The sequence below is a fragment of the Plodia interpunctella genome, chromosome 5 (genome assembly GCF_027563975.2).
Source record: "Plodia interpunctella isolate USDA-ARS_2022_Savannah chromosome 5, ilPloInte3.2, whole genome shotgun sequence".
In the NCBI taxonomy this organism is placed as follows: Eukaryota; Metazoa; Arthropoda; class Insecta; order Lepidoptera; family Pyralidae; genus Plodia; species Plodia interpunctella.
The window spans coordinates 4,297,641-4,313,458 of NC_071298.1; the positions used below are offsets into that span (position 1 = coordinate 4,297,641).

A 15,818-nucleotide genomic window follows, 5' to 3' on the forward strand; every position below is an offset into this window, starting at 1 on the left:
AAAAATTACGTAATAAATTTTTATTTTTTTATCAAAATGTGTGAAATTAAAATAACTTTGCTAAAACATTTTAAAATTTATTTTAGTAAAATTTAAACTCTTACTCTTTTGAAATAATTACAAAACGCAAAGTGAGACTTACTGGCAAGAAAACAAAATGTATACATAACAAAATCTGATAGGTGGGATTTAGATATTTATTGTCGAATGTACTTATTTCTGGTACAAGTTTACAATAGAAACTATCGTAATAATCTGTGTTGGAACCCTACACAAGCTGCCTACCCTAAAAGTGCTAGAATAATAATTAGAATGTTTTCTAATTTTACTATAGTAAGTACATTCAATTTTATGCTATACTATATTTAATAATTTTTTATGACATGAACCTCTTGTATGACCGTGAAATCCTAATGCACATCCAAGTTTACATACAATTACAAATGAGAAATGCTGAAGGCACAAGGTCTTAAATCTTCAGGCTAAATCAATTTTGAATCCTACAGCTATCATACTAGGTGTAACAATTTTGAGAACATTTAGGACTCTGCACATGAAATTTTATTTATTGTAGCTAGGCCTTTATTTATACAAGAACAAGACTCAAAATGCGTCAATTCATCAGGCCTGATTTTTGGTGTATGGTGTGCTTTATTATAGCCTGATTCCTCGCTCTTTACATAAAAATGACTCATACATTGCACATTTATCAAAATAACTCGCACTTACATAAAAATAAATAAAACAATACATACAAAAATGAATGAATACATTAATTCCATTGTGGGCTACAACATGTTGAAGGTGAGCAATGGATTGTCTACTCTACTATCTACAAACACATGAAGTGATATTGATATGGGACATAGGTGACAAAACCAAATTGACAACAGTCCAAAGTAAAAAAAATACCTATAACACTTGCTTTGTTTTAAAGTATCGATAGGAATCACAGAAAATGAACAAAACAAATTTTATTATCCAGACAAACAAATTGTTGATAGACAAATTATGTTTTAACTTAATCATGCTAAATATTCTAACACTGTTTCACAGAGCAACTACATAAATTAATTTAAACAATAGTCAATTTATCTAAAAAAATTTACTATTCCACAAACAGGACACAGTGGCTGGAGTAGGAACTACCAAAACCAAACAGCATGGGGAACTCGATGGTGAGTAGGCCAGACGGAAGAGGCCTACAGCGCGTGCGTGGGCGTAAGAGTCGGCGCGTACGTCCCCTTCTAGTGTCTCGACGGCATATCGGCCTCTCACTTACTTCAAACAGTGTTAGAATATCAAAGCGTCATAAGTCAGGAAAACGTAACGGATCTTCTACATAGTCTTCAGGTATAATAAATAAGTTTGGGTCTACATCATCACGGAAATCAAATCTCTGAAACGTAATTTTGGCTGTAACTGTGGGCAAAATAGGAATATCAATTTTAACTGGAAATCCTTTTGGCAATTTCATGGCTACAAATTGACGTAATTTAGCAAAATGCTTAAAAGGAGCAATAACTTCTAAGACATTTAGCAACATGTCAACACTAAGTGGAAAGTCATCGCTCATTGCTATAGTGGCTCGGAAATTTCTTGATGATTCTTTATATACAAGTTCTCTGCCAAGGCTTGGATACTGCCCCGGTGGGGATGATATGTAAGCATTCCAGTCTACATTGCTTTCTGGAGGAGGGTTCAATGAGGCACGGCGTGCTGGCTCTCCATTTGTTTCCAAGTTCTGGGTGTTTCCTTTTGTAAGACTTTCAATAATTGCTTTATTTTTCTGAAGATCATCAGTTGATAAATGTTCTCTCCTTTTACGTGACTCCAAAACCAAGCCAGTTATTGTGTAGATGTCACTTTTGTATATACCAGCCACTACTTCTTTGCGATCTTCACGAAATATCCATCCAGTCTGTGCTCTAGAAAAGGCAATGCCTTTAGTAGACATTTGAGCAGCCAAAATATCACTAGACATCAAAATGTCAACTTCATCCTCAATTTCACTCTCAGTTTCCTCATAACGAACACGTTGGTACACATTTGCTTTATTATCCATTACAGTTAATGATTCACTAGGTAATTTCTCTCCTTGAAAAATAAATGATATATCTCCTCTTTCCCATTTCATGTCTGTAAAATCAACCAATGTAGTGTCTAATCTGATACTAGAGCCTGATTTGTAAATTTTGCACACATCTGATGGCAATATTCTAGAGACTAGGGGTACCCATGAATGAAAATCCCACTTGAGTTCCATGTAAAAGTCTTGAATTTGAGCAAGTGCTCTAATGAGATCAGGGCGTCTGAGCTCCATCTGCTCGCGTGCTTGCTGTTTTAGTTTGCGCACCAGAGATGATATTGTCTGTCGGTCGCCATAACTGATAGCTTCAGCAAGTGGTGACCAACCAGCAAGATTCTTCACTTTAACTGGGGCACTATGAGCTAGAAGGAGCTGTACACATTCCTTTCGGCCCAGCATGACAGCCAGGTGCAAAGCTGTGTTTCCATGCTTGTCTTTACGTGTCACGTCGTTGTTTCTTAGTAAGGAGGACAGCTTACGTACGTCCCCGATAAATACACACTCGTGTAGAGGAAATGTTTCTTCCTCTGCACTACAATTAGAGAGAGACATTTCGCACAAACGTATTTTTAAACCATTACTGGTGCAATTATTGAATACAGAATAGAAACAATTTTGACAATAATCTAATCAATGAGATAAGATTCAACTTCCTCGGAAAGCGACTGTTCCATTGTTAGACTTCAGTTCAGCAACATTAGAGGAAGAAACTTTACACGGTTGTTATTAAATATTGAAATCATATTAATCAGTTGATACGATAAATTAAATAAAAATAATATTTTCATTTACAAAACGTCCATGTCCATAGAATCCATCACTCACTTTTTCTTTTTTTTTATATGACGTATGTTTTTAACTACATTGGCAGGTTGGCAAGCACAGAAACCTATTTTCATAAATCCAAAATGTATTTTTATATGTGAGGACAGGACAGGGTCCTTTAAAAGGTAGATAAATTACTTTTTGAGTAATGATAATAATATTTTCGACTAAATAGACATGATGTAAACGTTTTAGGCAAAAACTTCTTAAATGTTAGTGTTTAAAATTTCTAATGGGAAGAGCTTTAGACGTATTTGCGTGTTTGAAAGCTTCAGGTCATTCGTACATTAATTTATTAACTCAAAAACCAGATTATAAAATATTTTTACTTGAAAGTACTTTGGTTTTAAAAAGACTTGAAATATTTTTTCTCATTTCTTGAGGATCTTGATATTATAATATATTAGGTCGGGTCGTAAATAAGTTTATAGTATGATACTATGCTAGTAGTTTGTAGCTTTGGTAAATATTATTGAAAACATAAGATGTAAAGGTCTAATTTCTTAATTAATTATTTGATTTTCATTTGATTGATTTTTCTATCCATCGTCCCAGGCCCAGCTAGAGCAAGAGTCGATATTGATAAGAAAATTAACCATCACAAAAAAGTATTTATTCCATAAATTGTTTAGCAAAATCCATCATCAAGAAGCATCAGTAAAATCAATGGAAACCATATGTTGCGGTCACCACCGTCATTTCCTCCTCTGGATATTATGATGGGTGGTGGAGGTGGCACGAAACCAGGTTGGAATACAGGATTTCCGTAGCCATACTGACAAGTAACTGAACAGATCTGGAACGAAAAAGCATATATGAGAGAGAGAGAGAGAGAGAGAGAGAGCTATGCCTTGGGGCATAGCTCGGAAAAATACGTGATCTTCATTCGGACAGAGAGTAGGAAAGCAAATATTTTACATGCATGTGCCCAACGATAGATCCGCTATATTTGCTTCAGTATTTATCGATACATCAGCAATACCATTAATCTGACAACTCTAATGAATAAAATGCCAACATAAAATTATAAACAAAACCTGTTTAAAATATGTTTTTTTTTATAATAGCTAGAGGTGACAAAAATTAAACAAAGTTTTTACGTACACTTAGAGCCAGGAATACTGAGATGCAAATTACCACTTTCGAAGTCATCTTGATTTCAACTTTGACCGTCTATAATAGTGGTTGTTCTGAAACCTATAATTTATACCATGTACAATTACAAAATTTTACTTATTATTTGTAATTGTTGCGTATAAATACTGCAAAGCCTTATCTTTTTGAGACTCTTTCGAAGGCACGTACGTTAATATACTATGTAGGTAACTATAATGAACTATTTTATTGTAGGTAACATAAGTTCTTGTTTTACATATAGATCAACAATTGTTTTAAGATAAATCGTGTTTTGTTTTACAGATCGTTGGAGAGCGACGACACACTAAGAAGAATGTCAATTCAAATAATAATGATTTGAATTGACATTGATAATATTGTAGCTAGATAGGTAATTTTAATCTTAATGGAATAAATTAGTACCTTCATAGGCAATAAAATATAATTAAACAAACAAATTAAGCAGGTAAATTATTAAAGAATCGAACTGACCACCACTTCCCTGACAGCAGTCAGTACCTACAAATGCCAAAAATCCGGGATTGAAAATACCGAATGATCAGGACATCAGCCACCTTCGCGAAATTCAAAAGTCAACGGAGGAAATCAAGGAATCGGAACGATCCACACCTGGCACATTTGTCAGAATGGTACTCAAATATCATCAACATTGATGCAGCTGTTTGAAAACTTATCAAAAGTTTTCACAGACAAACATAACAGCCGCATCAATGTTGCTTTTTCTGCTTGCTTTCGCATTTATATAACTGGCCTGGTGATTAAAATTGAAGACGTACAAAAGTAATTTTTTAAAATAATTTTCTTGTCTTTATTTCGGTCGACAGTAACGACAACTCCTCTCCTTCATTGAGCCAGACATAGGCAACAATAAATAGATAAATTGTTCGTACAGCACACAGATATAATGTAATGTTCTTATATCTTTGGTATGTACCTACTTAACTACACAATTTTAATGTTAGAAACTGTTTTGTATGCCTTCCCCCCCCCCCCCCCTTTTTTAAGTGTAATGGCTCCATCGTATGCCAAAACGATGATTTTGGCAACGTCAAGGTTGAGATTGACACGGAATATAATATGACGTTTCATATTATGTTTCATATTAAGTAGGTAGGTACTTAATAAATCCATGGTTAAATTTAATTAACAATGTTAAATTACCTATCAATATTGAAACACGGTTCCATTTATATTTTTTCTAGTGACAGTGACATTGACATAAGGGCACTAGTATAGAATTGTTGATTTGGGCAAGTTTTGTTTGTGCTTACAAGGTGTTGCAAACATATGATTACATTAAATTACCCTAAATTGATGAAAATATATTGTTTCTAATGGCTATGTACCTATCATTTATGTATATCAATAATTTATCAGGAAAAAAGGAAACTTAATATTAATTATAATTTGTTCAATGAATGAATGAAATAACTAAATCAAAATGTATAGCAGATACATACCTTACATATAGTAGTTCAAAAAATAATTGTTTTTTCGTTTTTATTTTTGACGAAGTTTAAATTCCAATAGGATGTATTACTGCACATTTATCCCGCCAGAATACAGCACTGTATATTAGGTACACAAAAGTTTTGTCGCCTTTTGCCATGTCGATTAAAACGTTTATTTTAGAGTACTTTATTAATCCTTTCATTATGTGAGCATTCATTTGTGAAAATATACAAGAATGCAGTATATTCGGGTGCCGAATAAATGGGAAAAATCGATTTCCATAAGATAAAAATACTTCGAAAACTATGGAATACGCCTCACGCTGTAAAATTTTCGAGCCAGTAAACGGTCGAAAAGAAGCTCGGAACACTTCACACGTGAAGACTTATTAAAATATGGTAAGATCTTTAGTCAAAATCAACTTTATATCAGTTTATGACCACAGTTGACCAAATAGTGCAGAACATAACCTAAAATAGTGTTATTATTTTCAGGATAATCCACTAAATCCTTCCTTTTTCCTTGCCCGACCACGCACCACGATTGCGTAGAAGGTATTTTTGTCGTAATTCTGCAACTATATTGAAAATTAGCGCTTTTTGCCTCCATTGGCAATGTTTGTGTACCTTTTGTACACATTAGAATGCAAATACTAAACCCTAAATGCCAAATTTAGTTGAATAAATCAGTAGATTAAAAGTTAGGCCTTGGCAACCCTTATTTCTGGTATGTTGTCTTGTTGCTACCAATAGATGGCGATACTAATAATGTTTTGAAGTCGTATGAATCGAAGTCGATGTGAAAATTGACAGATGCGCATAGCAGTAAACGCCTTTTATTTTTACATTTTTCTCGATATTTGCACAGTTAAGTGCTTTTTTAAAATAGAGTGTGCATAGAAAAATATCTGGTATTGATTACAATGCGTGATTAAAATATTTTGTTTCGTACATTATTGACTTGTCGCTGAATAATTTATTTTTACCTTACATTGGTACGTACTATAATACCGGACACAAAACTTTTCACGATTGTGTCTGTGATTGTGTTGTGCTTATTTATTTAGGACTATCACTATTGATTATAGACTTCATAATGTTGTCATTAGGACGATGACTTTAAACTCGCAAACTATTGTAGTGGAATGAAAATATATTAGACACGACGATAAATTGCGACTTCAAATATTTTTTGTTTACGAAGATCTGCGGTTATTGTGTGAAGATACTGAATCATGTAAGTACATACCTTTTAAAATATAATTAATTATATTTACTACATAATTACATACTTCAGTATGCAACATACCTTCAGGTACGTAAACATATTTACCATTTTTCTTACTTTTTCATGAAAATCAATGTAAAAAATGAAATAAACACAAATTAATTGTATTACAACATGTTGCAATTTATTTAGAATATATACATTTTGTTTGACACATCTAAATGGGCCTAATAGTAGGAGATAAGCATCAAAAATAATTAAGTTAAAATATAAGAAAGTTTATGTATTACGCCATTTGGGATAAATATATGTTTACGGTAGTGCTAGCTACTAATATGTGCACGGGCTTCACTCAAGGGGCAATATGGAAGTTCTGAATTTCTTTCTATTTTTGTCTTTGAAAGAGTTCTTCTTCATTATCTACACATTATAATAACATACATTACTTTTAATTCGTGATTTGCGCTTTTGGTATTGTATAAACTCATGCATCTGTTAAGAATTTTAACTATCTACAGGATAAAATATAACAATTTAAATAAACATTTGAATTATTTCAATCGAAGCATCTCAGTGAAAATAAAAGAAATCCTTAAATTGTTTACATTCAGAGATTCAAATGTTATCTGTTGAAAGGTTATCACTACTTATCAGCCAAATGTTTTTCTCCGCGAGATACCTTACATAGAGATCAGACTGAGCCAGTGTATGTGCAATCATTTAAATGACTACTTTAGTCCTTGTTATTTTTGTATATCAGTTATTTTTTATAAAATTCATTATTTATCCATTTATCCAATATTATTTTTGCACAATTTATAAAAGACCTAATGAAACAAATACACAACACAGTTTATGGTCTAAATGAGCACCACCATAAGATTTGGTAGCACAGCAGAGATAAGAAGAGATATAATGTAGCTATAAATATCAGTAGTCTGGTGAGTTTCTATATTTTTTAAAATAAATTCTATGTTTATATTTTGGTTCAAATGTTCAATAAGGTCTGTCCAGTGTTGTAGCAGCACAAAGGTGAAGATTGTAAATGTTTCATATTTCACAAAGTTCTGTGTCATATCAAACTTATTACTTTTTATACTCATATGGTAAAACATGTTGTTGGCTAACAATTACTTGGAGGAACAATTTGATGGCTACATTTTGACTGAGTAGTGGAGTGAGTCCCCAGCCCCGTGCGCCTGAGACCCGCGACGCTATCCACTCAGTGTACAAGGCCTCCCGTTTATTTACTCCATATAGGTGCCTTTCACTGCTTCCGGTAATTAAATCGAAATATCATATTAGATGAAGATCTATAATGACTTGACCTACGCTTTTTATCCCACGTCGCAATTTCAACCAAATTTCGCGGTTTTCTAAACTTCCAATTTATATCTACTTTATTTTTATGGCCCATATCTAGAACTCCTTATTGCGGAACTGACTGACAACACAACAATGATTCAATCTGGTCGTGTTTTTATTTAAGTAGGTAATATATTTTACCGGTTCCGAGGCAAGACAACCTGTTCTTGAATGCGGATAGTAAACATCGTAATCCGTGATCAATATGTCAAGCCAAGCAATAGACATTGTTAATCACTCATTCATGTGTACTGTTTTATGAATTTTAAAGATTAAAATAAAATGTTGGTGTGGCATAAGAGGCAGCTAGACAAGAGTGAGACTGGTGAGTCATGTCTACCGCATGAATCCGGAGAGATACTTACGGCCTGAATTCTAACCAATGGTTACCGGAAAATAAGAAAGCCAAAGATCAGATAAATCTAAAGGCATTTGGTAAGGAATGGAATGAAAAGACCAAAGACAACCATTCCGGTGGAAGAAATTTGGGAAGCCTTTTGCCTGGCATGTGATATAAATTAGCCATGAAAAAAAATATCCATCTGTCGTAAAATTATGTATTCGTACGTTCCATGTATAAATTCTGTAAGTTTTTTATCGCTTTACTCGTAGCACCGTTTTTGAGATGTCGGCGGCATATGTTGGCATGGCATGGCGAGCGTGCATGCTAATTTTTTTGTGTGTCCGGCGGAAAATACCTGAACGTTAATATTTCGTACTCGTAGGTCCAACATTCTATATATGTATGTATGTTTGTTTGTTTGCAACGCGATAACTTTCGAACCGTTGTTATGTAGGATATGCCAATTATTATAAAGAGGTAAGCGTTTGTGAGTTTGTGACTTTGTATGTTTGAGGCGTGTAATCTCCGAAATTACCACACCGATTTAAAAAAATATTTCACCATTAGAAAGATACATTAGCCAAGATTGCTATAGGCTATATTTTATCTCATCAAAATTCCCACGGGAGAGAAGCCCTGGGCAACATTTAGTTCTATTATAAAATGTAACTTAAACCTAAAATAAACTGCACATTTATTTATAGAGATAAACAATATTTATTTTTATACTCTCATTAACATCATACACGATAATATTATTTGTTGTTTTGGTGACATAATTATGAATATAAATAAATAGGTAATACAGGCACCTACTTGACGGACACATAGAGGAAATGTCACAAACACAGAGTACTTATCCAAAATGAAAATCTTAGAATAGTATCATGAAAATAATAGATTCAACCAACAATGAGAAACACGGTGATACGGAGCCCAGGAACTCAGATTTCAGGGCTTCATGGTCGTTCGATGAGCACTAGGGTCAAGGGCACCCGGAAAACGATGAGTGCTCCACTTTGTGAAACAAAAGGTACTATACTTGGTCACGAATACTCTTTTTCGTCCTTTCCTTTCAAAAATAGGATTAGATTAATTACTCATGTGTCCACTTTCATGTATGTATTTGGGATTCGTAATTTACTTTTACTTTTTTGAGTGTTGTTTGCAAAGAAACGATTAGTTATATTTTTAGTTGAACGTATCACTTTTTATCGTAATAATAAAAAATAATACATATGAAAATAATTTTCGTCTTCTGCTTCCAATTGGTTTTGTCGGTACAAATGTTATGCTTCCCACGGTTTGTGGAATTGAACCCTGCATGACCTAGTTAGGTTTGTGAATTTCTCAGAAGACAGAGTGCGTTGGCCCATGGATTCTAAATTATGTTGTGGCTCTTATTTCCTGCATGGTAATAATAACCCTCCTTCTTCAATAGTCTGCCTACTGGTAAGCGTCGCTCAGGATGTCTTCACCCAACCGACTTCACGATCTCTATCCATTTGTGGCGATCTTCTGCCTTTTAAATTCTCGAGACCTTGTCGTTTAGTAGATATTAAAATAATAAGTCATGATTTAAATATCTTGTAATTACATAGCAAGTATTGCAACAAACAATTGTGTAGCCACCACAGGCGGCGCCAGTCATGTAGAAACGGCTAAATCACGACGTTATTTTATTGACCACATTATCATTTCAGCCCTTTGCTGCTGAGCATTTAGGCTTTGATCTTGTACGCCATCTTTGTCTATCCTGTGCTATCAAGTATCTACGTGCGGTTCGCAACTTTGAACATCAAGGTTACAAAATGACATCTTACATAAATAAATAATACATTGACTTTGGTAGAAAATTTAATTAACTATCTAAATTAATTTTCAACTCAGGATTTGCTTCAGAAACACGTTGCAAGATTAGCCTGAACAAACTAATAAACACTGCAAACTAAATAAAAGCTAAAGTAATAAAATGACGCACAAGATATTTCTATACTTCAAGGTTGTTTTTGTCCTTCCGGGAAAAGAATTTTGTATATAATAAATTGAATGTTACATAGGTAGTATGTAGTAATACACAACCTACATACGGTAAAAAAATATTTTTTCAGCCAAAAACTTAAGATGAAAATGAAAGAAAGACTTGTCTCCATAAGGTCTATGAGAAATATTTTGGTCTCTGAATCACCTTCGCACTTGGTCTATGGTTCACTTTAAATCTACCTACCTCAATTTTCACTCATTACTATTTTCATTTCGAGAATAAAATTCATTGAGTCCAAGTTGTAGTCAGACGGCTGTAACTAGGTATAACCGGTCTAACTTCATACCTGACTAGTTGGTACTCCAGTACACCCTCATTCTGAACTGGTTCATAAGTCTGATTTTGTATTATATAGTGTATTTATTACTAGCTTTTGTCCTTGACATTGTACGCGCGTAAAAATCCCGTTTTTCGGACAATCCTCGTTTAGTTGTCAATAATTTCAGTTGTGAGTTGTTTGTCTATCATTTAATTACTTAGTAAAGGAGGAGTTTTCAATATATATATATATATATAATGATGATTTTAGACCGATAAGCAAACACACAACCTACATTAAAGTGTAAATCACCTGTAAATTGTAACGCTTGTTTTTGTAAAAATATTTTCGATCATATGAGTTCCTTCGTTATGACGACCTCGGTGGCGCAGTGGTAAGGTTCGATCCCCGGTCGGGTCATGATGGAAAATGATCTTTTTCTGATTGGCCCGGGTCTTGGAAGTTTATCTATATATGTATTTGTTATAAAATATAGTATCGTTGAGTTAGTATCCCATAACACAAGTCTCGAACTTACTTTGGGGCTAGCTCAATCTGTGTGATTTGTCCTAATATATTTATTTATTTATTCTTTGGTTTTTTTTGTACGTTTGAAAGCCGTTCGTAGATAATCTATGGTCGTGCGTGTTGTCAACGTCAGCTGTCACTGACTTGACAACACGCACGTGACCTGACCATCGTTGACCAACGGTCATCTTACCTTGCGGGCGGTTGTCGAAATTATTAAGAAATAAAAATAATAATACATTCGATAAAATACAAGTCAAACAATATACTTGTCGAAAATTTAACGAGTTCCAAGGACCCGCACACAATTTGGGATTGTTTAGTATTACCTACCTATTGTTTTCATCATACCAACCCTTCAAAGGTAATTCAAGTGACCACTTATTTCTACTTTTTCATAGCTTTCCTATAGAAATTCCTTTAATTTGCTAAATTAATTATCTCGCTAAATTGGTACGGATCTTGAAAATATTAATCTCGTTTTGGAAAGTCTTTAAATTTGTTGTAAAAATATGTTGAAGGTAGATACTTAACTGTATTGCTTTGTGTAGAATTTGCTAGGTTTTGGCCTAAAATTAACTAAATCTTGATCTGGATCCATGCTATTGTAGAGAGAATACTATTTCGAATCTCAATTGGTGTAATTTTTCATGTTTGAATATTCCAAAAACAAAAAAATGTCATTTTGTTCAACCTTGGGTATGGTCATTACTGACCCTTTGGAATTTTGCCATTTAAAACCAACACTTTTCTAAAATATTTCCATTTATTATCATGCTTAATTAATTTTTAATTAATTAATTAATAATAAAATTAAATAATTCCAAAACTTAATATTTGAAATTTTACCACATAATAATTAATTTTTAACTTGAGAAACTCCCCGACAAAACCAACTTATAATTTTTGGTTCCAAATTGTAATACCTTTTGTTTTCTAATTGATTCAGGGTGCAAAGTATATACGGGCACAAGCACGGGCCTCAAGAGTTATCTTCCAAATCCTCATCCTCTGTTTAGTGCTACTTCATTAAAATTATCATCTGGAGAGGATTTCGATCACCAGTTAGGCTAGAACAGCCGATAGGTAACCTGCAGAGCAGGGACCATCCAACGCCTGCCGGCCTTCATTTAACCTCACTAATTTACTTAAATTTTAACTATAATCGCCGATATCAGTCAAGCGTCCTCTTGGGCCCATATTTTTGTAAACCTTTTATTTTATATCATTGTTCCCTACCTTTCCCCTTTTACTTTGTGAAATAAAATTACTCTTTTATATAAACAATTCTTTAGTATCACACCTAATTCCCTTTTTTACATGACAAAATATTGATAGATAAGCTCAGGGTACATTTGTTACGGAAGAGTAACACTTAGGTGTTACCAAATTAGATATTTTTCAAACGATACGATTGAACGCATAGCGAAAGCAAATTATCGTTTTGAAACATTTTAATTTGCATGTGTGCATTTGAATAAATTTGTCACCTGCATTTTAACTTTTCACTACGTTGTTACATGAGGTAATTTATCTCTTGATCACAGAACAAGTTTAATACGTGTTGTGCGATTTCCCGATACATTGCATTGGAAAATGTGACGAGAAATTGTGTGATTATGTAGAGGCGTGGGAGGGTGTCGGCCCACGTTGGGCGCCGAATCCCCCCGCACCGCCCTACCCGCACGGTCCGCTCCGGGCCAGTAACACGCTACCAGTCTTCAACGTCGATCGTGCCGTGTGCGCGTTATGCCGAAATATTCCTCGACCAAATAGACTGCGCCTCAAAAAAGAATTTTGTACAACCCCCTCGGTTCGTTGCATTGATGCATGGACCACATTACCTAGATGCTTATCTGCACTCAATCATTCATAAATCATGATGAAGAAGTCGAAACGCCACGCAGTTCTCATTTGTATCTCTCATTATCATAGGGTTAGTAGTTTGGTGGTAGCATCATTTAGTATGTATTATCCATTTTCATATAAGTACACCAAACTGGAAGCGAAAGCTGCTTGTCATTAATTAGGTACGTAGTTTTCACAACTAGAGCTCATTAGACTAAATGTTTCAATGTTTAGGATAGATTATGATTGCTGTATTGTACTATGATAAAATTTCAGTATAATTAATAAAAATTAAATTTGTAGTCAAAATTGGTATCGTGTCCTTTTTTTAGATGTTTATTGATGATAGTATCAAGAGCATTACATTTGCCAATATAATGCGTATTTATTAAGTAATTGTAGAGAATAGTAAAAAGTTTACATGACTTAAATGTACCTATCTTCTATTCTTCTCCTACAAAAATATTTTGAAAAAAAATACGTCAACAACGTAGATTTCGCTACGTCTCCTTTAATGTTAAATAGAACTACGTAAACAAGCTAGCAAAACAGTAGTAATACCGAAGTATCACAAAGTTCCTATTGTTGACAACAACGCCTCACGGGACATCACAGCTGATCGCGACTCGTTGGGCGCCATTTAGCGGCGAGCAAGCGCGCTGTGCTTGCAAGGTCGCCGTAGCATATCGAACGGGTGCTCAAATATTTAACAAGTCATTCTTTTCCAACTTTTCTTTGGTAAACACGATTTAACATGTTTAACTATATCCTCATAAGAGCAGTTTGTCGTTAAAATAATGTGTTACCACCGTGGTAAAAATAGGAGCTGTAAAATATATTTTTTTAAAAGGGGCCTTACGCATATGAATTCGTAAGCACCTGTATACCACATGTAAAAGATTGAGAACATAATAAGTTATTTAAAAAAATTATAATAAGAGTAAGAATTGGCTCTTTTTAGTAAGGCGAAAAAATCCTTTAGACGTTTAAATGTAACGTATATTTTATTTTCGTAAATGCGGAAATGTTACATGTAAAATGGCAGTATTTATAAACTGGAGAATGGAGCTGTAATACTGCGTTTTTCTTTTGTGTACTCTCCCTTGTTTCCGCTCGTTTCCGCTCCGGTCGGCGCTCTTCGCCCTAGCTATATGGCCAGAGGAACAAGACCCACCGTATGTACAACTATGACTCCGTAACATTTTTATTTCATTTACTTAGATTTATAAATTGATTTATATAGTGTTATGCTGTTATGTCCTACTCATCTTTTACGGCCTGCCTGAAATGGTCTTGATGATTTTTCGGATGTTATAATGAAAAATCAGACTGTATGGGTCAGCTTTATAGGAAATTAACATGTCTACATTCTAGTAAGAGCGTATTGAGGACAGTACGGCCGGATATTGTCCTGTCGGAAACTAGGCCGCTGTGTAGTGTTGCTATACTGTAGGCTTTAGGCTTTTTAGATATTGTTAGATACTGTAACTATTTATATATACTATTAGTAGAAACAGTTTATTCCGGCGGTAAGACAATTCTGGAACATATATCAAAGATTTTCGATTTTAGATCTATGATTTAATGATCAAAAAAGACTTCAATACCCCATGTTTTTCCTGAGAACTTCCTACCTCTTCGACTACTCTGGAACCGATTTTGTTGACTGTTTTAAGGCTTGAATGTTTAAGGCCATTCTGTTGTCTAATAGCCTGAGAGGTAGTCTAGTCCAGAGGCGCGTGCATGGGGCTCGTCGCCAAGGTTACAGGGTGGGTGCGATCAGCTGGACTTACGTAAGGTGAGCGGGGCGCGGGGTATCGGGGAGCAGGCGGGCGGAGGTTAGGGCCGATCGATAACTGCTTTCGTCTCTTGCTATCGCCCTGCCGGGTCTGTATTCACACCAAATGTGCTGGCCGATACTACCAGCCGAAAATACAATGCACGCTTCACGGTTTAGTTATTTTCGGTGACTGTCAGTCACAGAAAATAACTAAACGTTTACGAAATTCCGAAGATGAAAAAAATAAATCTCATAGTCACTTAGCAATACTGAAAGTACTCAAAAATTCTATTTGTCTTCTTCAGTGCAGAGCAACATCAACCTCCAAGGGACTTGTGTCATAGAACTTTATGAATCTGTTTACTTCCTTTATAATTTCTTGTCGCATAATCTTCTAATAAGGTTCTGAATAATTTACATTGTCACTCATAAATTCCGAACTTTTTTAATCCTTATGCCGTTGGACCGGATTTACCCATGGGAATGAAAATCTATTCAAGTATCAAAGTTCTGGTCATTTCGTTCAGCCGTCCCGTGTTAATTATGTAATAACAAAAACACTATCTACATAGCACAATAATCATGTCATGCAAGTAGCCTGGTAGCCCTCAACCTAAATAAAACATAACAGTATTACCATAGATAAAAGAAATATGGTGCTACTGTTTTTAATTTCATTGGCATTATCTTGCAATTTTTAATTCTTTCAACTATATTCCGGGACTCGTTATTGTACAGTGATCACAGCCTCTCCCAAAAATATTATCAAAAAATTCTACCAAATTTCAACAGTTTTCTGCGAAACCCCTTTTTCGGTTACGATAAAGCACGTTCCTTACCTGACCCTCTCCAAACCCTGTTGCGGGCGTCCCGCGTGTCTCATCGATTGCCCTTGAATGGCAATGGCAACATTAAAAATTA

The 15,818-nt window shown here is 34.5% G+C and overlaps 2 protein-coding genes across 4 annotated transcripts in view; one reads left to right on the forward strand and one right to left on the reverse strand.

The window, feature by feature from the left end:
• Positions 1 to 61: 61 nt before the first annotated feature.
• LOC128669939 (uncharacterized protein) lies at positions 62 to 2,941 on the reverse strand. Its single transcript, XM_053745204.2, has one exon. The coding sequence runs from the start codon at positions 2,639 to 2,641 to the stop codon at positions 1,310 to 1,312; it is 1,332 nt and encodes a 443-aa protein (XP_053601179.1). The 5' UTR covers positions 2,642 to 2,941; the 3' UTR covers positions 62 to 1,309.
• A 3,363-nt stretch (positions 2,942 to 6,304) lies between these two features.
• mtd (mustard) overlaps positions 6,305 to 15,818 on the forward strand; it is a 92,516-nt gene continuing 83,002 nt past the window's right edge. For 2 of the 3 annotated variants that reach the window (XM_053745733.1, XM_053745736.1), the window contains exon 1: positions 6,305 to 6,739. The gene's annotated coding sequence lies outside the window, so the exon portion shown is untranslated. The remainder of the gene's footprint in view (positions 6,740 to 15,818) is intronic. The other variant, XM_053745743.1, reaches the window with a different exon arrangement.

What these genes read in the sequence shown, in the direction of transcription:
- LOC128669939 (XM_053745204.2), bottom strand. Translation starts at nt 2,641, where the DNA reads ATGTCTCTCTCTAATTGTAGTGCAGAGGAAGAAACATTTCCTCTACAC.